Here is a 25,999-nt window from a genome sequence, read left to right as displayed (position 1 = left end):
AAGTCTTCAATAACAGCACTTTATAGAGTGTTAAAAAAAAAAAAAACACCACCCTAAATCAATGCCACATTTAACTAAGCAGATACAAAAGGAACAAAAGCTCCGAGATTGAACTGCGGCTTTCATCACTCCACTAGCACAAATTTTAAATTCAAATGCATACATAAGAATTTATTATGTGATAAAGATGCCATTTCAATTTCATGTGCAAGGATGCTTGGTTACCTCACATCATTTACCAAATAAATTCCACATGTGAAAATTAAAAACATAAAATAAATTTTAAAATACAGAAATGAATATTTAAGCTAAGCAAAAATGCAAAGGAAAATTATGAAGGAAAATACTGAAAACTTCTGTGTAAGAATATTATCATAAAAACAAAGGAGAAGCTGGGAAAAATATTTATAGCATATAGAACTGACAAGATAAATAATTTTTTAAAAGGCCTATGAGCATTTGAAAAAAGTTAAATTTCATTACTAATCAAAGGATTGCACATTTTTTTGAAATGAAAAATTTAGCTATAAATTGGCCAAGATTTAAAAAATACCAGTGTTGTCAACTATAGAGCTACTTTGCTATTTGAAGTTATTCCTTAAAAAGATACTTAATGACATGAAAAAAATGCCCATATCAAATTTAGATTACAAATAGCATTTAAATAATAATGTAGTTTATGTATATCTCTCCAGAAAAATATTATTCCAGAGTTTTAATAGTGATTTTTTTGTATTACTAGAGTTATTGGTGATAGTATCCTTCTTCGTGCATTTCTGTATTTTTTAACTTTTGGCAGGAAAAAATTACAAATACACAATATGCTCATTAAAATTCACTTGAGAATAATACAGGTAGTTTGATTACTAATTAATAAAAATAAAAGCATTTGTGTATATGATATGTATCATTATAATTCGTCTATGTAGATTAAAATTGTTTTAGAGTTTAATAGTGATTATTTGTATGGTTATTACTTTGTTTATATTTCTGTGGTTATAGGTGATTACTTCATCATTCATTTTGTAATTATTTTACTACTGATTTTACTGAAAATCATCTTTAGGAAGATAGGTAAAGACATGGAAAATATTCATGAAAACTTAATAAACGAGGGAAAGTATATGCAGTATATGCAGTTTGTTCATAGTTTGTAGAAGTAGAAGCATATATCTATTTTATTCATACATATATATGAATAGATTTTTTAAAACTTGGAAGGGCAATGTTTTAAAGGTTTAATGGTGATTATAGTACTATGAATATAGTCGATAGTTTTCTTCTTTATTTTTCTGACTTTTTAACTAGAAACAAAGTCTACCCATGTATATCAAATATATACATTGAATTTTATACTTTAAATATGTGCAGTTTATTGTGTTGATGCTTCAATAAAGTTGTTGAAATATGTAGTTTAAAACTGCTGCTCAAAAACAAAATAGAAACAATTCTCATCTTTTCTTTCTGAAAAGAAAATTTAATGTTTAAAAAAATGTAGTGTCACTTTTAACTAGACTAATGTTTATTTCATCCCATTTGTAGATATGTAGAATACTAAAGACATTTAAAAATATTTCTTCACTGGCATTTGGCACAGTAATGAATCAGCACTTTAAGCCAGTTTACACAAATTTGGATCTGCACATTCTTTTCTAGGGTAGGGGGAATGGGGAGGAATATTTTTACTTACCAAGATAATGTTAATCCCTATCATGTGCAAGGAGCCAAGTACCTTGTGGAAACATTTAGCTATTTTTCCCTTGAAAGAAGGTGATTTGTTATGATTAACAAACTTAAACAAGCAAACAAACATGATTTGACTTTTCAGAAAGAAACCACTTACTCAGATATTAGAGTCTCTCATTAACACATCCTGTGCTTCAGCAGTAATTTTATTGATTATGTGAACTGTTAAATAGTCCATCTGCAATGCAAATGTAACTTTAAAATTAAAAACCTGACATCAATTTATTTTCCTCCAGCAACTTCAGAGCTAAATTAAATAAAACCCTTGATTTGAGGCAGCCAGCCTTTTCTGATAAAGCTTTCAAATATCCGGCATGTTAAAAGTGTGTTGCTAGGTACGTGAAAGATGACACTAGACAAAGAATGACACTGTTTCAATCATTTTTTAATAAAGGAAAATATACAGCTCTCCTGCGCAGCTGCACACTGCTTGACTGGTGGGCAATACTAATATGTGTCCAGAGATACGATGATGTATCTGCTAGTCTTGCCGAGCTGTGCTGAGACCTCTTGTACAGATGCCCCTGTGTGACAGCTGGCTGTGTCGTCCATTCTGCCTTACTTGCAGGGCTCGCACTCTAAAACCCAAGCAGCTAATTTTAAAATAGTAATGCATGGCACAGGCGTAAAGAATGAATGAAAATACTCATCCCCAAGGCATGTCATGAGTTGATTATAACAAAAATTGCTTAATTATTTATTAGTAGTTGCTTTATAAATCACTCTGGTTTTGCTGAAGGGTATAAACTGTGAGATGGGAGAGCATGGCTAGAGAGGTGAAATTGTCAGGGGACACTCTAGTGAAGGGTTTCATATACCACACAGATGCCTTTTGACTTTATCCTGTAAGCGATGTGGAAACGGAAATCTTTTAACAGGACATTGAAAGGTCAGATTTGTGTTTTCTCTGTGTGATGGCATATGGATTTGAGGGGGGACAGGAAGAGAGGCAGGTAGCAGTTAAGGTGAAAGACCATGAAAGCCTAAAGTTGCAGTACAGGGGGGAAAAGATGGGAGGAAGCACCAAAATATTTGAAAAGGAAAGCGTGTAGGAAAAACATTCAGAAGGATCTGGTAGTTGAGCGAATATGGGGGCCAGAGGTAAAGTCGAGGAAAGAATTGAGTTTTCTTCTTTGTATAACTGGGTGGATAGTTAACACTGTTAACTGATACTGAAATCACAGGTGCTGATGGTGATTAGAAGGGGAAAACATAAGTGGCTGGTTGACCTACTTTGCTAATGGATACATGCAGTCCCTCAGAAATTTTACAAGAGCAAATTGTATAGACAGACATACAATAAACAATGACAGTGAAATTACAGACAAAACCCTCCAACTAAATCACACAAGGCCAGGAAAGCACAAGAACCTTTTTATGAATCTGATGTCAGAGACATGAACAAAGATGGAACAATTAGATTGCATTAATTGTATTTGTTACGTTGCAATGGCAATGATTCTGCTCCCAGCAATAATGAGCTCTGTTATAATGGGCATTCACCTTGTATCCCACCTATTCATTCATTAGAATGAGTTTTTTTCCCCCTTTTACAAAGTAAATACACAATAAGATCAAATAAATTTTGATGATTGCCAACAGATGGTGAGGGGCTCAACCTCAGACCATCTGATCTTTCGCTTTTCAGTTCTTTCCGGCTGTTCTTTCTACTTAATTACCTTCCCCTCACTTCCTAATCCCTTCCATGTAATTCTACACCAAGATTGGGTCTAGCACTCTCTATTAATTTTCCACAGCCTACACTCCTTTCTGATAAGATATTCTTTCTTTGTAGCTGTGTTGCTAATGGATCTAAACAGTCTGGTTTTAGCAGAACCTTTCAATCCTACTTGAACCATGTCTTTGCTCAATTTATTAATTCAATTTAATGCTGAGAATTTAAAACTGACTCTTACAGTTTAATCTCATTTCACATCTGACACAATGGATCAACCACCAGTAATTTTGCACAATCAGAGAACTATTTTAACTGACCTGTCTTTGAAATCCTTCTCGTATGAGACATTTATTTTTTCCAATCACTAAAACAGACTTTCTAGAGTGATATATGTGTTTCCGTGAGAAATTTCCTTTATTACATGAATGCGTCTATGCATTTTTTATGAATGGAGCCGAGAGTGTATGGCTGTAATAGGTATTTTAATGAAATTTTGGGCAAGTGCATAAAGGGTAGGAATTCAGGGAAGCTCAGAAGGCATCTCCTAATGTAATTTACTATAGACTCTGTATATTTACATAATCCATATCTAGATAGAACCTTCTTTTTTCTTTTGACAAGTACAGTTTAATGTCCAGTTCAAAATAAGGAGGCTGTTTCTGTGTCCTGGTCAATAGTCCCTAATAACACTGCTTTGACCAAGGTAGACTAATAGAATTCTGTTGATTGAGACTTCCTGCACTATACGTATGTTCTCATGTTTCTGTTGTGTTAGCAGCAGTTTGTTTAACCAAGTGCTTGTTCTTTTGATATAGAGGTTGCACATCAAATACTATATATTTCTAAGCATTTGTAATCAAATAAGGCTTGGTTTTAAATATATCATCTGTTTTGTGAGTGCCAGTTAGAAACAGTCACTATTTTTTGATAAAGCAATAAATGTTCATTTAAAAAACTTTTTTTAAATACAGAAAAATAAGAGGCAAAAACTCCCCACAATACCCATAATCTCATTAGAGATGATGGCTGTTAAATTTTTGCATATACTCTTTCTGGATCTTGTATGCATATCTGTATAAAATGAAAATTTTATTTTATTTTATTTTTGTTAAAGATTTTATTTATTTGACAGAGAGACACAGCAAGAGAGGGAACACAAGCAGGGGGAGTGGGAGAGGGAGAAGCAGGTTTCCGTTGAGCAGGGAGCCCGATGCAGGGCTCGATCCCAGGACCCCGGGATCATTACCCGAGCCGAAGGCAGACGCCTAACGACTGAGCCACCCAGGTGCCCCTAAAATGAAAATTTTAAAATAGACTTGGACTTGTAGATGATGATTTATACAGATAATCACTACACACATTTAACTTATGTGAATTTTACTCTGTGTGTGTGTGTGCAAGAGGACAACAATTTAAATAGATTTAAAAAATATTCCCCTTCATTTTGTTCACAAGTATATGTCCCAGAATAAGCACCAGATGGGTGATAGGAATTTACTGTTTCCTCAGTCTCTGTGTCTCAATTCCTGTGTTTCTTTTACAGTATGTGCATCTTGCTGCAGTGATCATGACTCCAGTGGTAAAAATACATATTTTTCCTACAACATGGTCTCAACTCAGGCCAGCTGCTTTGATGCTCAGTCACAGACACAGTTACCTATTCTAATGCTAAAAAGAAAAACTATGGTGAAGTTATGGTTATTTGGCTATCCAACCTGGAGATTTTCAAGGGTAATATTAACTGTATGAGATCTTTTTCATCATGATTTAAAAGCCTATCTCCTGTATGAGAGGCAACTTCACTGTAATCTACTTGTTTATTTTAGTGTATAGTTATTAATCCCCCCCATATCACTAAGTATTCTTTGAGAACATTCTTAGTAACCATATTGCGATCCATCATATGGATGTGCCATACACTCTAACCAAGCCACTATTATTAGACATTTGGTTAATTTCCAATCTTTTGCTATAAATAAGGCTATGACAACTGTTGCGCCTGAGATATGATACGAGTGATTTATTTTTGCGCCAGTACTTACTGCTGTTGTAATGTCTTTCCTTCAGGCACTTCTATCACGTTCATGCTGATAAGATACAGGAGGCGGGAGAATGTGATTTCACAATAACCAACTGAGGATTGACTTCAGTCAAAGAGGAGACAGTCAGACATATTTTTGAGTACAATCTTTTGGTGTTTCTTGGAGGCTCCTTACCATGACACCTCCTGTTCAGGAGGGTTGGATTGGCACTTAGGCAAGCGAGCCAGTTCAAAGGGTGGATTGGCTGTGGCTTTTTTGAGAGCTCCAGGGTTCTGGTTCCTTCTGTCAGCTTCATGCTGCAAATAGCCACGGCATTTCTCAAAGTTAGAAGACTTCTGTGATTCATGGGCTTGTCTTTCATACCAGCATAGCTCTCCCTCTCCCAGCTTAGGTTGCTCTGGGTGGCTACGCGACAGGACAGCTATGTGTTCTGATTGGGGCAGGGGAGGGAAGACTAGAGTCTCACTCTTCATACAAACTCTGCTTGTTCAAAGCCTTTAGAAAAATTAAGGATTCATTTCCTAGGATACATTCTAGGGTATGGAATAATAACTGCTCAAAAATGTAAAAATATTTTTGAGGTTTTTGGTACATACTGATAAATTGCTCCCCAGAAATTTCATACTGATTTATACTCATGGCAGCCATACATGAGACTGATATTTTGGCTAAAACACTATTATTTTTAAAAGAAGGATAATCATAAACCAGTTAAGGTCGTACTTTTTGTGTCTTTATTAGACAAGTCGAACATATTTTTTTGCATATTTAGTGACATTTTCCTCTTTCTTTCTTTCTTTCTTTTTTCTTTTCTTTTCTTTTCTTTTCTTTTCTTTTCTTTCTTTCTTTCTTTCCTTCTTTCTTTCTTTCTTTCTTTCTTTCTTTCTTTCTTTCTTTCTTTCTTTCTTTCTTTCTTTCTTTCTTTCTTTCTTTTTTTTCAGAATTCATGTTCTTTATCTCCCCACCACCCAAGTTTTTTTTGGTGCAAGTATGTGTTTTTTTAATTAATGTCTAAGAACTTTTTTGTGTTTTACGTTCTTATCTAAAGACAAACTACTCAAACCACGTGAAATAAGATACACATTTTTCAGGAGGAAGAAGTGACAGGAAGAGAGTGAGAGGATAGCTAGGCTGCATACTTCCAGATAGAGATGTTGCTTATGGCCTTTCATGCCCTCACCCCCTTGAAAAATAGCCCCACCCGTGGCTTCTGATGCCTAGGTGGCCAGGTGTTATATACCACATGACTTTAATGATTACAGTTGATGGGATGTCTACTCAAAGGTCATCAGTTAATAGGCTGCCAAGGGATTTATGAACTGCACTGAAATCTCTTCCTAAGGAATTAGGATAGCAAGTAAAAAAAAAAAAAAGACAAACATGTGGAATATGAATGAACCAGATTAGTGGTAGAGCTGCAGAGAAAAGAGTCACAAATTCCTGCTTCTGAGCTCTCTAAAGCCACCTTAAATAGAGAGGCACATTCCAGCTCTGGTTTCAGCAAAGCTGTTTACCTTTCCCACTCTAAGTATGTCCCCGATGCATGAGCTTCCCTGAGTCATCTCTGTTATTCACAGTTAAATGAACTTGAAGAAACAGAATGATTCTGAGGGAACATACTTAGGCTACAGATTTAAAACTATCTCAGAATTCCATACATATCCCAGCAGAGTCATTTTTATAGTTATTTCTTTGATTTAACAATTTGTTCAACATAAAATCATCGAGTATACAGTCTATATTAGGTATTGAGCTAAGTGATAAAAGAGATACAGAGACGAATCAGACAATCTCTATGATCTGGAAGCATGTAGTTCAATCATACTTTTCTACATAGCGTGGTCTTCTGTTACTGCAGAGTGTCAGATCAATGGCAACCAACTAGTTGCTAGGCAACTTGAAAGACGGGAATACAGATCTGAGGCAGCTCCATTCTGATATGTATTTTTCTTTGAAATGTTTGTCAAGAACTGTGGAGGGTCTGAAATTTTCTCTCCTTTAAAGCTGAGATGTTAGCCGGCCACAGTGTAACAGATGCTGGCAGAAGACATGTGACTTCTAGGTCAGAGACAAGGGAGTTATTACTCACAGTAAGGCAAGCAACAGAAGCTTTATGCTGGCTTTGCTTCCCTTGCCCCCAAGGCCTATGGGGCAGTGCAGAGCAACCCAGCTGGATGTGTCACAAGAGAGGAACACAAAGCATAGGGAACCCAAATGTTTTACAGTGGGCTGCAAGCAAACCTGCCAGATATTTGCCCTGTAGGGAAACATTATCTTTATTATATTGGACAGTAACCTGTTCTCCACTCTGGAAGGAGACACCATCTCCCTCTTTCAGGGCTGTTCACTATCACTATACAAACATCCTTGAAAAGATAGTCCAGAACAAATGTTATCAGTACCTTTGTTGGCAAGATATTCTGCGGAATTGTCTCCCTACAATATTCTTTCTCTGGCTATTTTTTTTTTTTTTTTAGGCCACTCAAATTTTTGGTTCTTGTTTCTACTAACTTTAAGTATCTATTTACTCTAAGATCACCCTATAGGCCTCTGTTTTTGCTGTTCACTCTGTATCCTGTTTCCTAGGTGTATGAGTTAAAAATTTTTGTTTTTTGTCATAGAAATCAACTTTTCTCTAACTTAAGCAAAACAGATAGTGGAAGGATACTGGATTATTTCATAATTCAAAGCACAACCCAAAACCTACTACTGTTCTAGGACCTCATCAGCAGAAGTTTATGGCCACCCCTAGCATGCTGTCATTAGCATGCCTCAACTTCAGTGGCTCCCAGTCTCTGTCATTCTCCACTCCCAAGTTTTAAATTCTCAGGAAAGAAGAGTCAAATGGCCCAGTTGGCTAAGGCTCTGCCTCTATTTTTTTTCAGTTATGGAAGGGGAAAGGGCCGTAAAAGCATAAGCCTAGTAAATCTTGGCTGTTCCCAAATTAGGAGAGATCATTTCTTGGGAGCGTTGGAAGCCATCCCAATTGCTTTCTACTCTGTCTGGATTTGTTTTGATTGATATTCCATTGCTTATAAGAGAAATATGGTTATTGTATGCAATTTTTTAAAATCAATTAAATACAGTTTTGCTTTGCCTGTTATTTTCTTGGCCATCTCCTGCCATTTCTCAAAAAAAAATTTTTTTTGAGTCATTTTGTGACCTGCTCTAAACCAACTTAGTGATTCAAGAGTTTCGGGAAAATATTGGTAGCTTTTAGTGGTTGGAGATCAATTGGACTATCCGTCTTTTCTTGTCAATCTTGCTGTTAAGTGGCAGGCTACCAGTAGAGCAAGGCTTATTAGCTCAAATTTTGTTAATATTAAATATTTATTAGCTAGTCATTCATCTTCAAGACCATTATTTCAACAATAAAAATTTATTTTTTACATATTTTATACTAATTAATATATCCCCTGACATAGATTTCAATAATGCCCATTTGAAATACCACAGTAGCCACCTCTAAAGCTTGGATTTTCCTAATTACGGTATCTCGGAGGTTACCTAATCAGCCCTGGAGTGTGGACTAATGTTACCTTATTGCCCACATGTACATATATACGTGAGGCCTCCTGTGGAAGTATTTTTAAAGTAAATTACCAGACAGACAATATAATAGGTCAGAATTTAGGCATTTAGTCATGCACTCATGCTAATTTCCATACTCCTTTGTAATTAACATTCCTGCTGACTGGATTAATTGGGTTTGCAATAAGTAATCACATTTATAATACTGCAACTGTTCCCAAATTAATTGCTCATGGGTTCAATGAGCCATTACATGTTCTCATTTAAAGCAGCTTAGAGAGCCCATGATTTTAGAGCTGTGGTCCTAAACATTTTGGGGAGAGGGGCACAGAATCATCCAAGAATATGTCAGTAATATGGTGACAGTAATAAACCAGTGGTTCCCAAATTTTGAGAGTACATGGGAATCACCTCAGTGGTAGTCATTGAAAATGAAGATACCTTGACTCCACCCCAGCGATTCTGGTCAGGTAGATATCGTATGGGCTCTGGAAAAACTTTAAGTATTGCACACCATCTTCCTAGAAAAAGGCACATTTGCACCTACTTCCAAGTTTACCAGTGATCTTAAGGGAGCATTTCAGAACCCTGTGGCATTAGCTGAGTACAATTTTCCTCAGCACTGGCTGCATATTACAATCACCAAGGGAATTTTAAAACAATATTTCAGACCAATTAAATCATAGTATGAGTGGTATAGAGTGACTAAACGGTCTGCATGGTTTTTTCCCCCAACCCAGAATGGAGAGTAGAGATTTTTCCCAGTGTATCAATCTATTTTACTGAATTAGACTCACTTGACAGATACCTAACAAAAGTGATAATAAAAAGAAGCCCACTTACCCTATAAATCTTACAAAATGCACAGTTTAATTTGTGTATTGGTGAGAAGGCACATCATTTTTGGCATTGATTTGTCTTTCTCTCTTCAAAGGTTCAAAGGATTTAGTGGACTTTATACTCTGTTTGATAGATAGCCCTCCCAAGCTTGGGAGAAGAAAAGCAAGGCTCTTTTTATAATTTATGGTGACAAGGTGAGTGTTTATTGTGATATTTTAGTTGAAGAAAATCTAAATACACATGCGGAACTTCACATTGACTGTAAGTTTACTATATTTTAATATTTAACGAGAAGTAAATATTCATTATGAATAAACCCAGAGAAATGGTTAAATGGGCAATTTTCTAGATGTTATCTGAGGAAAGTCTTTTTAATTCTTTTGATTAGGAACATGTCATGATGAGCAAAGTAGTCGATAGAAACTTTAATTTAGTGACACTGACTGATAAGGTTTAAAAAATTTTTTGAGACTTTTGTATTATAAGGAAGAGGAGACCTATAATCAGTGATAGAAAAACCATGTTGGAAATGACTGTAATCTAGCTTCTTTGAAGTGGTTCCACTTATAATAATACTCATATAGACATTCAAAGCACTGGCAATAATAGGTGATTTAATGATGTTCAAAGCCCTTGAGGAAATTCATATAGGCTAAGAAATTTCCCCAAGGACATGAATTTAATAATTATGATCATTTCTTGTGCTGATAACCCTTGAGTTAGAATTTCTGCTGCCAGAGACAAAGTTTTAGAAACTCAAATTGTGAAAATTAAGTGTCAGGAGTTTGCCTAATTCAACATGTATGTATGAGTTATAGTCCATTTGTGTACAAGAATGGGCTTCCAAGTAAGCAAAGGGCTGTTGTCTCAGCTCAGAGAGCTTTGTCTCCCAAATTGGATGAACCTAATGGCATATGGCAGAGCCTAGTTGAATACCAAAAAAAAAAAAAAAAAAAAAAAAAATTTTTTTTCAGAAGTTTTACCTTTCTGTTTTTGCTGTTGGGGTGGGATTGTTTTTTTCTTTGTAAAAAATTGAGAAGATTTTCAAGCTTCTAATGAAAGCTCGGTACTTTTTTATTGGCTGGTGGAGAAGGATTCACCGGGTTTGGAAGTTTGCTGGAATCCATTTGTAGTAGGAGAGATTGAAGTGTCATTGAACTGTAGATGTGCTATCAGTCTAGGCCGCCCTCCGAGACCTCGGAGAAGCCAGCACTCTTGAAAGGGGAAGGATGGAGTTACGGGCTACGGGCTTTGGGCTTCGGGGAAGGTGCAGCCTTGCGGGTCCTGGGGCCGCCCCCGCCGGCAGTGGTGCCATGTGCTCACTCTCCAGCAGCCCTCCCGTTTCTGATCTCTGCTGTCCAGCGGGCAGTTCATCGTTATCCCCATCTTGCAGAGGAGGAAATGGTGGAGACAGGGCTCATATGCAGACAGCTCTGCCTCCTGAGCCCTTCTGCTTTCTGTCCCATCCTCTTCTGTCTGTTCTCTATAATCCCTAAGACTCCTTGCTTCACTAGAAGCTAGTCACTGCGTTGTGGGGCAACATTTGTAGCATTGGGCATCTCTCCTGGCCCAAAAGGCCATTCTCCCGTTCTCCTTTTGAACTTAGTTTGCCTCCTTGTAACTTCCATTTTACTGGCTCCATGGGAGAGATATTAAGGATAGATTTAAAAGGGTAAGTTAAAAAAAAAGGGAGCATTGAGAACAGGAACGTAGGCTGCCACGGAAGCTGGAGAGAAGGCTCTGTGTCTGGGGCAGACAGGAAATAAGCACAGGAGGCTATTCCATTTTCTCCTCTGAAATCTGAGTTTTCATTCTCTGATGGTGTGCGTGTGGCTGCGTTCAAAGACGGGGGTGTTCTATTATCCAGTCAGCAGGGGGAGCAGTGAACTCAAAGTGACATCCCGTGGGGAGAGAAAGGCCATCTACTCAGCACCGTGGTTTATGAGTAGGTGTTCTTATTCTGCCTGGCATTAATAGATTCCATTAAAAAAAATTGTTTCTGCTTTTTTTCCCCCATGCTGTTGACGGTTAATTAAGTCATTGGGCACCAAGAGCACTGCTGCCCTAGAAAAAATTCACTTTAGCAGCATTTTGTGTTTGTGAATTTCTTTAAATATGTAATGAATTGCAATTTTAAGGATACCTTTCTAGAATCCATGAGGATTGTTAATTCTGGCCAAAATTATTCTTATAGCTTGGGCTCAGAATAATAGCTCTGTTTGGGAAGAGCCAGATGAGGAGGAGACCCTTGGTTCTGAGATGATTTGAAGGTCCTGAAGAACATGTTCCAATTATTATCCTTACAGTCTTTTATAGTACCAGGAATTGCAATCTGTTTTAAGTTAAACTTCTTTTAAAAAATTAACATAAGCATATTTCACCTAAAAAGAATAACTCATTAATCAGTCTCCATTACTGAATTTGTTTCTTATTTGTTCGTGGACAGGTGCACTTTGATATCGGAAAGTCCAACTCTGGGTCCTAAAGCATCTGCCAAGCTTTGTTAAAACACAGGAGAGAGGGCCCAGGGCAGGAAAGTGGAAGAAGGAAAGAGATAAACCTCAAGTTTAATGTGGGTCAATGCTGGTTGGTTCTCTCGGGCCTTAGGACAAGAGAAGCAGCATGTTCCGGGTGTGAGACCCAAGATGAGAGATGAAAGTCATAGTTCAGGAAAGCCCAGGGTTTATTAAATAAGGAATACCGCCTTTGTGCCGTAGGTCATAACATGATTTTGGGGCATGAACCCTTTTGAAGTATCTGAAGAAAGTTGTGGATCCTCCCCCCGAGAAAAATGCACATACACACAAAATTTAGCACCCTATTTCAGGACTTCACTGATGTTCTGCCCTCCCCTGAAGCCATCGTGAATCCTTGTTTAGGGCACTAGTCTCTCCAACAGGGGGTGGGAATGTGTGTGCATCCCAAGGGTGTGTAACACAATCCACTGGAGTATGGAATTTTCTATTTGTATTTATTTTCTCTCTTTTAAAGGCTTTTCTTTTCCATGTAGGTTTTACATTGCACATCATACATTAGTACCATAGTACATAGTACGTGCATAACATTTATATATAAATAGATTAACAAAATTCATTATAAGGGCTCACATTTTTTACTGACGGGGAGGCATGACTCAAAATGGATCAATTACCAATTTAAAGAGAGGTGCTAATAGAATTTAAAATCTAGGCTCTGCTCTCCCTACATTGGAGGGCCAGGGATAGATTAACTCAAGAGGGGACAACAGGTGACTGGAAATTTTGGACCTAATCATGGCACGTAACGTTTGCCCACACTTCATGAGGCACGTTCGCGTCTGCCCCATTCGGTCCCCCCGGCGGTTCCGTGGACTAGGGAGAGCAGGTATGTTAACCAAATTCTTAGAGAACTTACGAGACTTTCCCAAGTGCCCTTGGCCAATCGGTGGTGGAGCTGGTGCACATAACCTCGGCTGCTGACCACAAATTATGTGCTTATTTCAACCAGCAGCAGGGATAAGTCGATCATTATGGGCTGTCGGTGGCCGCATTGCTGCAGTTACTGGTGCCCCCTGCGGACACTGAGTTGTTGAATCCCTGGCTGACCCAGGCACAGGGATAGAAAGCATATTTTAGCTGCTTGATCAGAGGGCCAGGAAGCCGAGCTAACAATTCAGCATTAGCTCTCTCCTGTTGGTACTGTAATACCAACATATTTCAAAACAGATAGAGGGCTCTGGAAGGGTTTAGATACATCTATGTACAAAAAAGATTTACAGTGGGTTATTAAATGGGAGTTTTGAGGCTGGTTTCTCAGGAAGTGCCAACCACTCTTTCTCCCAAATTTCCCTTGGTGCCCCTGTCAAAGGCAAAGTACTCATCTAGATGGATTGTTGTTCTGACCCAAAACGACATTTCCAACTTCTCTTATATATAATCCAATTTCTGAACTTCTTTTTCAGTGATATTAAGTGGAATAGCAGAAAACAGTATTTTGGCATTAAAGATAATAAATGTGTTCTGCATTGGTCAGGTGTCCTTGCTCTTTGCCAGTGCATTAGCTGTATTGATTTTAGAATTTTAAATGACCCTTTTTACCAGACTTGATTAATGTCTCGTCCCCCAATCTTGGCTACCTGCTCCTTCCTTTTCTCATATGCAATCTTCTTCCCTCTCAGACTGGCACGAGTTAGAGGCGGCTGACCTTCATAGGACCAAGGGTCAGGAAATGTTGTGAGGAGGGTCCCTCGGGCCCAGTGATTAGCCTCTAAAGGGTGGGGGGGCGGGGGGCTGGTCATGCAAGGGTCAAGCCTCCAGTACTCGGCCCAGGCCCCGGGAACACTCACAGTGGACCTCCTGGCTTGGTAAGTACCAGACAGTTCTAGTATGTGGCTTCCAGAGAAGAAACCTCTGGCCAGATAGAGGCTTTGAAAGTGAAATGAGATCTCTGGCAAAAGCTGGCCAACTAAACCCAAATGTCACTGTTGCTGTGTGAAGCTAAGATTAATTTTCTGTGATTCCCTCTCATTAATTAATAGTGTCCTCCACTATCCTCAGAGGACACTTTGTTTAATATTGTGTTCACACATTATTTTATTCTCTCTCTGCAGCCGAATTGCGGAACCCCCTGAGGCTGCTGCCGCCTGGTATGTATGGCTTTGTGCACCCCTCCCCGGGGCCCCCCAGTGTGGCCGGGTCACAGTAAGTGATGACTCTGAGGCTGGGCTTTTCCTTCTCTTTCAGAAGAGAAGTGGGTGGGAGGTGGACCACTCTTGCCCTGGAGATGGCCGCTCCTCACTCAGGATTGTTTTCACTTGCTTGCTGCTTATTTCTTTTCATAATATTTTAAGGGTAAATTTGTTGTAAATGATAGAGGTGATATAACTACATTACAGCAAATTTGGAAAATTTAGACATAAAATTCACTCCTATCATTACTCCATGAATGCACCTAATCTTAGCATTTTGATCTATATGTTTGATAGATTTCTAATGACAGTGTACTTGAATGTGATATTTTAAAGATTATAACATTCCATTCTAAGCTTTTTTTTTGTTTAATCATCCTCATAAATGTTATTGGGATATCAAAATATATTTTTCACTCTTCCTATTGTTGTCTATTAGGTATACCATTGTTCATTCCTCATTAGTATTGATTGGATATACCATCATTTATTTCCTCATTGTTATTTATCAGATATACCATTGTTTTTTGAACTATTTTCCTGTAATCCCACACTCCTGATTAAATGATGATCAACGTAACAATAAAAAAAATTTAAAGAAAAAAAATAATAGCACTAAAGTGAGAAAAAAATGTACGTCAAAATGACCAGTCTCATAAATTATGGTTTGTACATTAAAATAATATTATGCAGGTACTCAACTTGCTATTGCAGAAATATATGAACTGACATAATTTCTGTGATCACATGTTTTTGTAAAAATAAAATGGATGTGATATATAAAAAATGATTATTAATGCCTATTGGCTTAAATCTGCCTATTTGGATTCAGTTTGACAAAGAGCATTATTAACATCTAGCATAGTATTTGGCTCTCAGCTGGTACTCAGGAAATGACTTCTTCCTTCTTCATTTTTGCCTTAAGACAACTTTCTTGGACTGTGGACCTGAGGGCATAACATATTGAAGAAACCCAGCAATTTCTAACTGGTTATCATGTAAGTTTGTGCTGGCCATTTCAGTTAATTTGTTGGGAGCACTTGTATTCTGATTACAGGGGTTTCATTTTCTTTGTGTCATTTGGTAGGTATATTGCTTCATTCTTGCCAGATACAAAATGTTAGAACTTCGAAGGGCTGTGGAAATTACCGTATCCAGTGGTTTCCAAGTGGATGCACAACACAATTTTGCAAGGTGCTTAAGAATACTGATTCCTTACTAAATCTTAATTTGGTGGTTGAGGACTGGGAATCTGCATTTTAAAAAGCATCCCTGTGTTCTGATGCAGGTGGTGGATGGACCATAATTTGAAGTTACCGTTTGGTTAATAGACCTTGCTGATTTTTTAGAGCTGATGTTAGATTTTCATCATGTTCAGTTTTTTGCTTTTAAAACTAATTGAATCTTGAGATGACTTATTTCAGGAGGCAAATATTACAATCACAATTATGTTCTGCAACAGGAAATAAGCTCTAAATGAATCTTAACATTTTACTTGACACATTACTATGTTTAAGTGTATTAAAGATGTCATTGAAAGGTGCAGGGGAGGAAAATGAACTTGATTTGGCAGGTAGGTGTTCATGGTACTATTATCCACAACTGTCTGTGCTGATTGACAGCACACACATTACCTCCTAACAGTCATTGTACTCAGTTGCATCAGATTTAAGTGTATGGCATTTTTACTGAATATTTGAAACTGTTTTAGTTAATAGTATTAATTGTACATAGACCAACTTTCAGCCACTGTTTCAAAGTGCTTAATAGATAATAAACCAGAAGGTTCTGTGGATCTCCGCTTAAACTTAGGTCTACAATACCATTTGTTTAAATCTTATGTATTTTGAGTAGGGCAAATGTTTTATAGTTTAGAGGAATCTCCCCCCCCAACCATAGTATAGATAGGGAAATTAAACACAGAAAGGTGAAGTGCTCAAGGTCACTCAGCCACAAGGAGCAGTCAGAATTGGAGCTCAGATCTCCTGGGTCCTTGTTCTCTGCTCTTTCTACTAGACCAAATTGCCTTTTTTTTTGCATAGTTTCTAATGAGAAACGCTCAGTCTAATGGCTGGTAGAGATGCTATAATCCATATTTATATTGCGAAGAGCATCGAAGCAAGGAATTCTACTCAATATTTTCTTTTGGAAAACCAAACATGCTTTATTTCATTTTTTTCACAATTTATTTAAACATCTCACATATACAAAATAGGTACAATTTTTCTGCTTGTCCGAGAAACAAGGCTTCTTTTTGGTACCACGGGAGAGGATGAAAATGAGACTGGCAAAGAAATGCTGAATTTAAAGAAGAGGACAAGGTTGGGCAAGTGATCTGCATACTTTTATTTGGGAATAAGATGTAAAATGCTTATGCTAAATCAAATGAAAAAAGAATACACAGTACAACTCATTACAGAGGATTATTTCTTCTCAAATTCTTCTAGCACCATCAAGGGTCTTCAAGTATCTGAAATACTATTAGCACCTTTGTATTCTGAACAAAACAAAACAAGTACCTCAGCTCATCTCTGTCTAGGTCAGCACCTGATGATGTGGATCACACTCACAGGAAAGTGTTTTGAGGTAGTTTTAAACCTTTGGAAGTTTGGGTTTTAAACTTCCCTCTGCAGAAGATATTCAAAAGCCACAAGTGGTGCAAATGTTCATGGTTTTTATTTTTCAATTTTTATTTTGGTTTTCTTACAAAGGTTGACATTTTCCACAACAGGTGTAAGAGTGTTGAAAAAAAAATCCAAAATTTTTTGGGGGGGGTGGGGGGAGAGGGAATGAATGAAATCATATTGCACTATGCTCTGATCAATCCTTCTTCTCTTTTGCCCACAATTTAAGCAAGTAGATGTGCAGAGGAAATGGAAGGACTCAGCTTTCAGTTAAAAAAGAAGAAAAAGAAATGGCAAAGAGAGAAAGTTTTTTCAGATTTCTTTTCTTTTTTTAATTTAGGTTGAGTTCATTTATTTGAAACAGACGGGGCCAACGTCCACCCTGAATTCTTGGTCAGTATCACCGATGTCCAAAGGTGCAATATCAAGGATAGGCAGGCGGGATGGCTTATTTGTTTTGTATTCAATGATTGTCTTTCTCCATTCATTCGTCTTTTTCTGTTTAAAAAAGAAAAAAATATATATATACATAAAGCAGCACTACTTCTAAATCTAAGATCATCAGCAGAACCTTAGACAGTTAAGAACCACTTTTGGGCCTGTTCATTCTGAGGTGTGTCTCAGATCAACATGTTTATCTTTGAAACAGAAGCATTAGGGGTATTTTTAGGGAGAGAGATTTCCTACCAGTCTAATTTTTTAAAAGAAAATTTCAATGCCTATTCCAAGTGGTTTATTGCTACAATATCATTTTTGGGATAGGTGTGTGTCGGTAGGGAGAGCTGGCTGGGTATGCTGTAAATTTTAATTTTTCTTCAAATGTATAGCATATTGTAGAGAAAAATTACATGCAGACCATACTAATAAGTCAAATAAGGTACATATAGCTATAAATTATACCTTGGGACCTTTTAATCTCAAGTACTTTTAAGTTATGGGCAGACATCATCATTTAACAAACTCATGTTTAAAGAAAAACAGCTAATGCACGGACATGGTATGTATTTCAGCACTTCAGAGAATTTCCAAAGGCAAGATCTGATAAGAATCCTCAAGATTTGCCATCTGAATTTAAATCAAGGTAGGTCTCTCCTTCGCCTGTTCATTCAATGGGTCTAAGCTGGAACTCCAACCCTACTTTCCCCAAATTTCCCTATTACTTACAGAGCAGCCATCTACAAGAACAGTGTAGGTGAACCTGCTGTTGCCCTCGGCAACCAGTTCAACATCATTGGAGCCTTGCAGAATGACAGCCTTCTTTAGGTTGCCAGTCTCCTCATCCAGGTAGGCAATGCTGTTCTTGCAGTGGTAGGTGATGTTTTGAGAGGCATGGTTGGCCAGCAGGCGCATGAAGGCGAGTTGAGTGGCCATTTCCTTGGTGGTTACTCCTTCAGCATTATATTCAAACTATAGAGAATAAGATAGAAATGCTAGTTAAGTGGAGAGGGACTCAAATACTAAGTAAGTCAAAAAAGAGAGGGGGGGGGAAAGGCTGACTTAGGGAGGAATGATGGACTCAGATCTGAACCTTGGGGAAAAAGGTACTTTTACAGGAAACTCAATTCACTTGTCTGTGCAATATTAATTACCTAGAAGGCACCTAGGAACTACCAGGCTGAGGCAAGATCATCTCATCTCAAAAAGGTACCTGTTTTAGATAAGCCTTTACGTGTATGTTTCTTCTTGAGAATAAGAGAGCAAGGAGACAGGGTCAGATCTCTTTCTTTTTCTGTGATTCCCACCAGTAGGCATTCAATAGAGTTGGTGAAGAGATTTGATTAAAAATTCAGAAAAGCACATGTCCTGAGAATACATATGCATGGGCACAGGGCTAGGTGCTGGCCAGCACATCCTCATGCTAAAGGGCATGAGTTTCTCCAGTGATTATCAGTTAAGTCAAATTTGAATAATAACTTTAGATGGTATGGATATGTCCAATCACTCCAGCTTTAATGTGCAGTCCAGGACAGAACTAAAACCCGAGAAAAGAGGTTCTTTTTAATAATCCCACTTTGGTAAAGGATTAAAATGCAGATCATTAAAAAGCAAACAATCTTAACATTCTTTAGTAGGAGAAGGGCTGTTTGTAGGATTCCTCACCTGGGTACCACCATTGATAGTTTCTCCTAACCAGATGTGCTTCTTGACCTTGGAATTTCTGTACCAGTTCTTGGCTGGGATGTTTTCAGGTTGAGCCCGGATGCAGGTTTCGCCAGTAGAGAAATCACAGTATACTTTGATAGCATCCATAGTGCATCCTTGGTTAGGGTCAATCCAGTAGTAACCTTTAAAAAAAGAAACAAGACCCAGCTCATAAAACCTCTCCTTGAGTGCAGCAGAGGTTCTAATAATTACTAGACAAAGATTTTTGATCCCCACATCTAATAGGGAGAGGATGGATATTTTTAAGATTAGACAGTTCCTCCTCTCTTGTCCTCCATGAAAAAAAATCAAATCAGAGTATGTTACCACAAAAAAGGCAAAAACTCATATTAAGAGAAGCCTGGGACTGGGTGCTGGCTGGGAGAAGAAAATGCTTTATTAGTGAGGTATGATTCCACATAATGCAATATTTACCCCAAACTTTTTCGTTCTAAATGTCAGTGGGAATGGACTTGTCAAAGCCCAGCTTCTAAGAAGGGCCGGTCCGGCTTGGACATCCTGACTTACCGCTGCTCCACTCTGGGTGGCTGAGTCTCAAGTCACGGCATGTGCGAGCTGGGTTCTTCCTAGAGCCTTCAGGAGTAAGAAGGGTCTCGATCTGGTTGTTGAGGGATTTCAGAGTAGCATCAACTTCATAATCCTTGGGTCTGAGAGAAGGTGGTGAGCGAGGCTGGTCAGCCCTGTAGAAGTCCCCTTCATAACCAAAGTCATAGCCGCCACCACTCGGGCCAGGAGGGCCAGGAGGACCAGGGGGGCCGGGAGGGCCCTGCAAAGGTGAGAGCGAGAAAGAGGAGCTTTCATACTTGGTCACGGGGACAGATGTCAATGACAGCCGACTGTCAGTTGAGTGTTACACACAAGCACGTTCTAGTAAGTAGAAGAGACTAACTCGACCCCAGGCATGCTGGAGGGGATGGGCTGAAACAGCTCCTTCCATACCATGGCTACACGGCTTAGAGCTGACACATGGAAGTGGGGGACTCCTTGAGTGTGCTGTCTCAGCCATCTTGGGTTTGTCTGAGGAGAACGTTATTTCCCAGAACGGTACTTACAGCAGGACCTTGGCTCCCCTGAGAGCCACGGACGCCAGCAGGGCCAACTGTACCGGGATGTCCGGTGCGACCGTCCTTGCCAGCAGGGCCGGAAGGACCAGCAGGGCCCTGGGGAAGAAGGACACCAAGTCTGAGGGAGTCAGTAAAAACCCCACAAGGAAGGAGGGGCCTGGGGCTCCCTCCCTGCCATAAGCTCTCATCTCAGAGACCAAGGTCTCTTAGGTTGACCTACCCTAGGACCGGCAGGCCCCACAGAACCAGGTGCACCTTGATCGCCATGTTGACCCTTGAAAGAAGGAAAATCACACTTTCAGAACACATGTCGACAAACAGATTTTTTTTTTTAATTGAATGGAAAACTTTAGTTTCAATGGACTCTGGATTGAGAAAATTGAAAATGTAAAAGGGGGCTCTTTTCTCCCATTATGTCTATTATATTCAATTACATTTTTTTTCTACAGGCTATTTCAGCAGTGCAATATTAGTCATTCCTCTAATTATATTTATTTTAAGTGGGGTTGAAGGACATTGTTGCCAGGAGATTTTAATATATGTATATTTCGATCTCCCTTAACCCTCACCTTTTTGTGTTGGGATGAAATAGCATTATCTCTGTGAGATGCAGTCAGCCAGAGAATGGGAAATGAATACGACGTAGTTCATTTTAGAACAAGAGCAGTGAAAATTTGAGGAAGGCCATTTAAGATCTGTACACATGCAGAATGTCCACGCTTTACTTACAGCGAGACCAGGAAGACCTTGCAGTCCATTATGGCCCTTTAAGCCAGGAAGACCTCTGGGCCCCTTGTCACCAGGCTCTCCCTTATCACCTCGAACACCTTGTGGGCCCTGTAAAGAAAGAGGAGGACAGACAGGGCATTTTACCTTCCCTTGAAAACGACTCTCACTTCCCCACCAGTATTGCTTTATCTGTTTACAGAGCTAACTCAAGCCATGCGTAGGTTTAAACGCCACGTGGGTGTTACACCCATCTACTCCCCTAATCTGCTTTCATTGAGCCCTCCGTTAAGTGGCTAGATTTTGGTGATTATTTAATACAAACAGCCAGAAGAGATTTGAAATGGAAGAGCCTTAGAAGCTATATGTAGCAATTCTCAGCATGGACTGAATTTTTTAAAAAATATGAGGTCTAGCTTATATATTTATTTTCTTCATGGACAGTCTGGACCGAGTTTCCTTAAATGTTCATTTGTGAAGAAATCGTCATCATGTACGTACACTAGGGCCTCTCGGGCCGGCAGCACCGACTGCACCCACAGAACCAGCAGGACCCTGCAAATTGGAGAAGCAAAAGCGAACTCGTCAGCCAAGCCCAAGCCCCTCCCCCCAACCCCTCCAACCCCCCAGTTCCCGAGTGTGCGGAGGTCAGAGTGAAGCCTCGGAAGGGGACAGCACTAAGGGACTGGTATTTACGAACTCACGGGTTCACCACGGTTTCCGTGTTTGCCAGTGGGACCCACGGGGCCGTGAGGACCAGGTGCGCCCACAGCGCCAACGGGACCGATGTTGCCAGGGTAACCACGCTCTCCCTACCAAAGGCAAAGTGAAGTTTAGCATCCACTGGCCTGGGTTTTAGTCACTTTTAAATTGGAGAAAGACAAAGAGGTGTGCTGACCTTGTGTCCGGGTTGACCATCGCGGCCTGGGGGGCCATCGTTCCCAGGGTTGCCCTGTGAAGATACCACACCAATTAAGGCGCTTCATGAGGCTCTCTACCCCACCAGCCCCTATAGTTCAGCTTCTCTGTCTTTATCCCTCCCAGTGCTCCGCAGTGAACCCCCCGTCAGACCATCACACAGGCCAGTTAGAACTTGCCAGCCTAGTTTTCTTAGAGGTGTCTTTAGTATTTTGGCCAGATCTGAAGTATACCATTTAAAGAGCCACCCCCTGACCCCCTAGCCCAAGTAATTTTTCACATTTTCAATAGCAGGAGTGGTCAAGACCCATAGATACTATGGGGAAACAGACCATCTTGTTCAGAGACTTGGAACAGGAGGAACTCAGCTGGGGACATGAAGTCACACACAACGGGCTACAGTTTGCTTCTACAAACCACACGTCAGACTCACATCACGACCAGCTTCGCCAGGAGCGCCGTTCACTCCGGGTGCGCCCACAGCCCCGGGGGGCCCACGAGCCCCAGACGGGCCAGCGATGCCGAGAGGTCCGGGTTCACCCTAGACGCGGAGAAGAGGAAACATTCCTCTCATTGGATCGAGTGCAAGTCTCACCCTCCCAACACAACCCTGGCTAGGAGATTCCATTTTGAAAAGAGAAAGTGCAGGGGGGGGGGAGGGGCCACAGAACGGCCAGAAGCCTCGTTTGTGTTATCCTCGGCCTCATCCTACGCACGCGGATGGCTGGCTTTCTGTCATTTGGGAACATTGCTCTGTACTAGGTGAGCCTAGCTGCATTTGCTGTCCCCAATGAAATGAATTCACAAAGTTGAGAGAGTTTACGGAGATGAGAGGATTCTTAGGTGCTGTCATGTATAAGATTTAACGGAATGATTCCGAACTTCCAGAGTTTCATTCTGCCTACAGGATAAATGTTGCCAGCATCTCATGCTGCAGAGGAGTAAATGCAATTAGAGCTTATATAGTTCTTAAGCATGTAAAAAGAACAAAAATCATTCTGCATAATGTTAAGCTGTATCTTTATAGCGTGTGTCTAAGTAAGGTGGTATTAAAGCTTCTTAGATAAGTGACATGTGATCTGTATAAAGAAAATGCCATGAATAAAAAATCTTAAGTGGAGTTATTCAGTGATCAATCTGTCACATCTGAAGTGGCAGCTTTTAAAATCTTTTATTATGTTAATGAGAAGAAGAATGGTGTCAAACACTTACCACAGATCCAGAAACACCTGGTAGACCACGTTCACCTCGAGAGCCTGGGAGACCCAGTATGCCAGGAGCACCAAGGAGACCTTGAGGACCTGCGGTGCCAGGAGGACCCTGAACAAGAGGAAAAATACATCACTGGTGAGCCGTGAAGTGATAACACACGCTGGCTTGAGGATTGTGAGAATCCTCTATGCTCAGTTTAGAAAAAGTCTGGTGACCTTCTAGTAGGAGGACATATCCTTGGACATCTTTTCTCTAGTGATGCCAAGGAGTTGACAGCTTGGCAAGTATATTTCTTTGTACCTGGTTCCTCCTTGAGACCAGTGGAACAACAGTCAAAAATATGTGATTGAGATTAATGAAGACATCTGGGGTGATGCAAGAGAGTTTTATAGAATCTATGCCAAGAAGCAAATTTTGACCTTGGCCTCTAACTGAACCCGGTCTAGGAAAGGCACATTTCAGAGTAACATTGACAGACAATGCATGTTTAAGAAATGGGCAGCTTACTGAGATTGACTCGTGTACAATAGGATGACCATGGCAATGGGATTCTGGTTCTAATCCCAGGACCAGTGAGGTGGCATTCTGATAAAACAGTGAGTTCCTTCATTTATTGTCCTCCCCGTCTAGTGCCTTCTAAGCAACTGCAGAAGCCCCGACACCTCAGTATGTGCCGGACAGATTTCCTGGCTCAACTGAGCTCTACGTGAAAGCCTGCAGTACTCATCAACAAATAGATGCCACTTGAAGATCTGTGTAAAGGCTTTATTTTAATTCAATACAAGGTATTATGAGAGAGGAGCCTGAAATCACTTACAGCGGTACCGGGCTCTCCAGAGGGACCCTTCTCGCCGGCAAAGCCGGGGGGACCATGTGCGCCGGTTTCTCCTGTTCGGCCAACTGGACCTTGGTCACCGCGAGGCCCACGGAGTCCTTCCTTACCAGCAGCGCCAGGGGGACCAGGGGGGCCGGTGATACCCTGTGAGCCAATGACAGAGTCATTTAACCCGTCACAGACCCGGGAGAGAGCAGCTGAGGTTCTAGAGATGAAGATGCAAACAGTGTGAAGCAACAAAATGCTATCCTGGCCATTCGGGGGCCCTGTGGGGGCTTTGTCACATTCCTTATAATGGAGAGAGGCAACTCCCTGTCCTCCTCCTCTGGAGCCTGTAATAAAGTGACTGACTGAGGTTGAAGCTGGGGCCAGTGTCCGTGAGGAGAAGAAAATGCTGTGCTACCAGGCCCCTGGTGTCTTGGGGTCAGAACTCCAGAGAGTGAGAAGAGGCAGTCGTAAATGAATGGGACTTGGGGTTTGGGAAGACCCTGCTCATTTCTTTTTGAAGAAAGCCAATACTGGCATTTTGTTCATCATTGAGGAATCACATGTGCGCTCCACTAGGTTTAATTAAATGCCTACAGGGAATGAAGATTTTTCTGTTATGAACCTGTAATAGGGTTCCAAGAAATCAACATCTTTGCTGTTTTTTTTTTTTTCCCTGAAACCTTAACCGGAAGACTTAATCCTTGGTAATTAATTAAATTCTCTTGAGTCCTGACAGGAGAGTCTGAATCAGAATTAAATTAGAGGCCAAACCACCTTTAAATTCAGGAACAATTATACCTGAACAACGGAGGCAGAATGTTGGCCATAAAGGGTAATTAGATATAGAAATATCTGATATGTGACTAAAACTGTTCTGTTTTTTATTTTTAACGAAGAGACCATGCCCCTAAAAGGGGACTTGTGTTCACATGAATAAAAGCCTCTTAAGCTGATCTTATAAAATATAATTTGTGATGATTTTGCCTTAATCGTTCAGGAAAACTGATTTCAGACCAGGAAAGTAATAGCAAAATATTAGTAGCGTGTTTCCAGACAGTTTCTTACCAGTTTCCTACTAGAGGCAAAGCCTTTTGGGTAGAGTAAATGACATACTTTGAAGTGATTTACTTACAGAGGGCCCAGGAGGACCAGTTCGTCCAGCAGCGCCAGGAAAACCAGTAGCACCCTAAGAACCAAGCACATTAAAATTCCACAATCAATGCCAACTCTAGGGATTTGGGTGAGATGGAAATTTCTCCTCTGGCCAGTCCTCAATACACGTGACCAAGGATAGACCAAGGAGTAGCTAGTGGTAGCCCCATATAGGGTATCATTTAACAAGGACCCCAAAGGCCCTCCATCTCTGCACCTCTCTCCTACCAGCACGCCCCGGTTGCAACACCCATATTTTGCATTAAGGCTTTGATGGTCCCTTTTGAAACGCTAACATATAACCTGATGGTTGTAAGAACAAAAAGACAAGACACCATGCCATTATTACACATTGATGTGTATACAACAAGAACTATCTTAACCACCTGGTGGGGTGCGAAGGACATGGACACTGGATAAGTACTTTTGTTTCCAGAGGAAGGTACAACAAAAGACCAAGAGTATTAATTACTGTCCAATGAGAGCAGGAAGGAGTCACTGCAGTTCATTCCTAGGGAGGTCCTGAAGGAGTCAGTGTAACAGCACCAGGCACCAAGAGAAAGGGCATGGTCAGGCAGGAGAAGGGGGGCATCAGTAAAAGGATGCGGGGTACCAGAGAAATGATTTTTTATCCATTTCACAATTAAACAGCCTGGGGTTAACTTTGGTTATTACCTCAGGTGAGGTGGTAGCAACATACACTGCACTGAGTTCCAGTTGGGCTTAAGTTAGTAGCCCATGATCTAACGGTAACTTCACTATCAGAATTTCTCTGAAAGAAGTGAACTTGGATCTCAAGAGTCCCCTTATTATA

General features: G+C 40.0%; 1 protein-coding gene and 1 long non-coding RNA gene across 4 annotated transcripts in view; one reads left to right on the top strand and one right to left on the bottom strand.

The window, feature by feature from the left end:
* The window catches only part of LOC112824914 (uncharacterized), a 65,738-nt gene extending 41,705 nt beyond the window's left edge, over positions 1-24,033 (top strand). The window contains exons 6-11 of one of the 3 annotated variants that reach the window (XR_012380224.1): positions 14,426-14,461; positions 15,429-15,501; positions 17,468-17,520; positions 18,138-18,208; positions 22,290-23,345; positions 23,841-24,033. This is a non-coding gene — a long non-coding RNA (uncharacterized lncRNA). Of the gene's footprint in view, positions 1-14,425; positions 14,462-15,428; positions 15,502-17,467; positions 17,521-18,137; positions 18,209-18,293; positions 18,410-22,289; positions 23,346-23,840 lie in introns of those variants that run through there. The other 2 variants (XR_003208567.2, XR_012380223.1) reach the window with 2 other exon arrangements.
* Positions 17,005-25,999, bottom strand: part of COL1A2 (collagen type I alpha 2 chain) — a 35,719-nt gene continuing 26,724 nt past the window's right edge. Inside the window, exons 39-52 of the mRNA XM_025872904.2 lie at positions 25,166-25,219; positions 24,028-24,189; positions 23,211-23,318; positions 22,432-22,539; positions 21,979-22,032; positions 21,785-21,892; positions 21,582-21,635; positions 21,084-21,191; positions 20,575-20,628; positions 20,343-20,450; positions 19,798-20,056; positions 19,228-19,412; positions 18,292-18,534; positions 17,005-17,625 (exon numbers count right to left, since the gene is read on the bottom strand). Coding sequence (XP_025728689.2) covers positions 17,479-17,625; positions 18,292-18,534; positions 19,228-19,412; positions 19,798-20,056; positions 20,343-20,450; positions 20,575-20,628; positions 21,084-21,191; positions 21,582-21,635; positions 21,785-21,892; positions 21,979-22,032; positions 22,432-22,539; positions 23,211-23,318; positions 24,028-24,189; positions 25,166-25,219 — 1,752 coding nt within the window. The 3' untranslated portion in view covers positions 17,005-17,478. The remainder of the gene's footprint in view (positions 17,626-18,291; positions 18,535-19,227; positions 19,413-19,797; positions 20,057-20,342; positions 20,451-20,574; positions 20,629-21,083; positions 21,192-21,581; positions 21,636-21,784; positions 21,893-21,978; positions 22,033-22,431; positions 22,540-23,210; positions 23,319-24,027; positions 24,190-25,165; positions 25,220-25,999) is intronic.

This window comes from Callorhinus ursinus, unplaced genomic scaffold (genome assembly GCF_003265705.2).
Source record: "Callorhinus ursinus isolate GAN/ISIS: 27379988/994484 unplaced genomic scaffold, GSC_fseal_2.0 scaffold12, whole genome shotgun sequence".
In the NCBI taxonomy this organism is placed as follows: domain Eukaryota; kingdom Metazoa; phylum Chordata; class Mammalia; order Carnivora; family Otariidae; genus Callorhinus; species Callorhinus ursinus.
The sequence above is the reverse complement of the archived record's forward strand: the minus strand, read 5'-3'. Positions and strand labels throughout refer to the sequence as shown.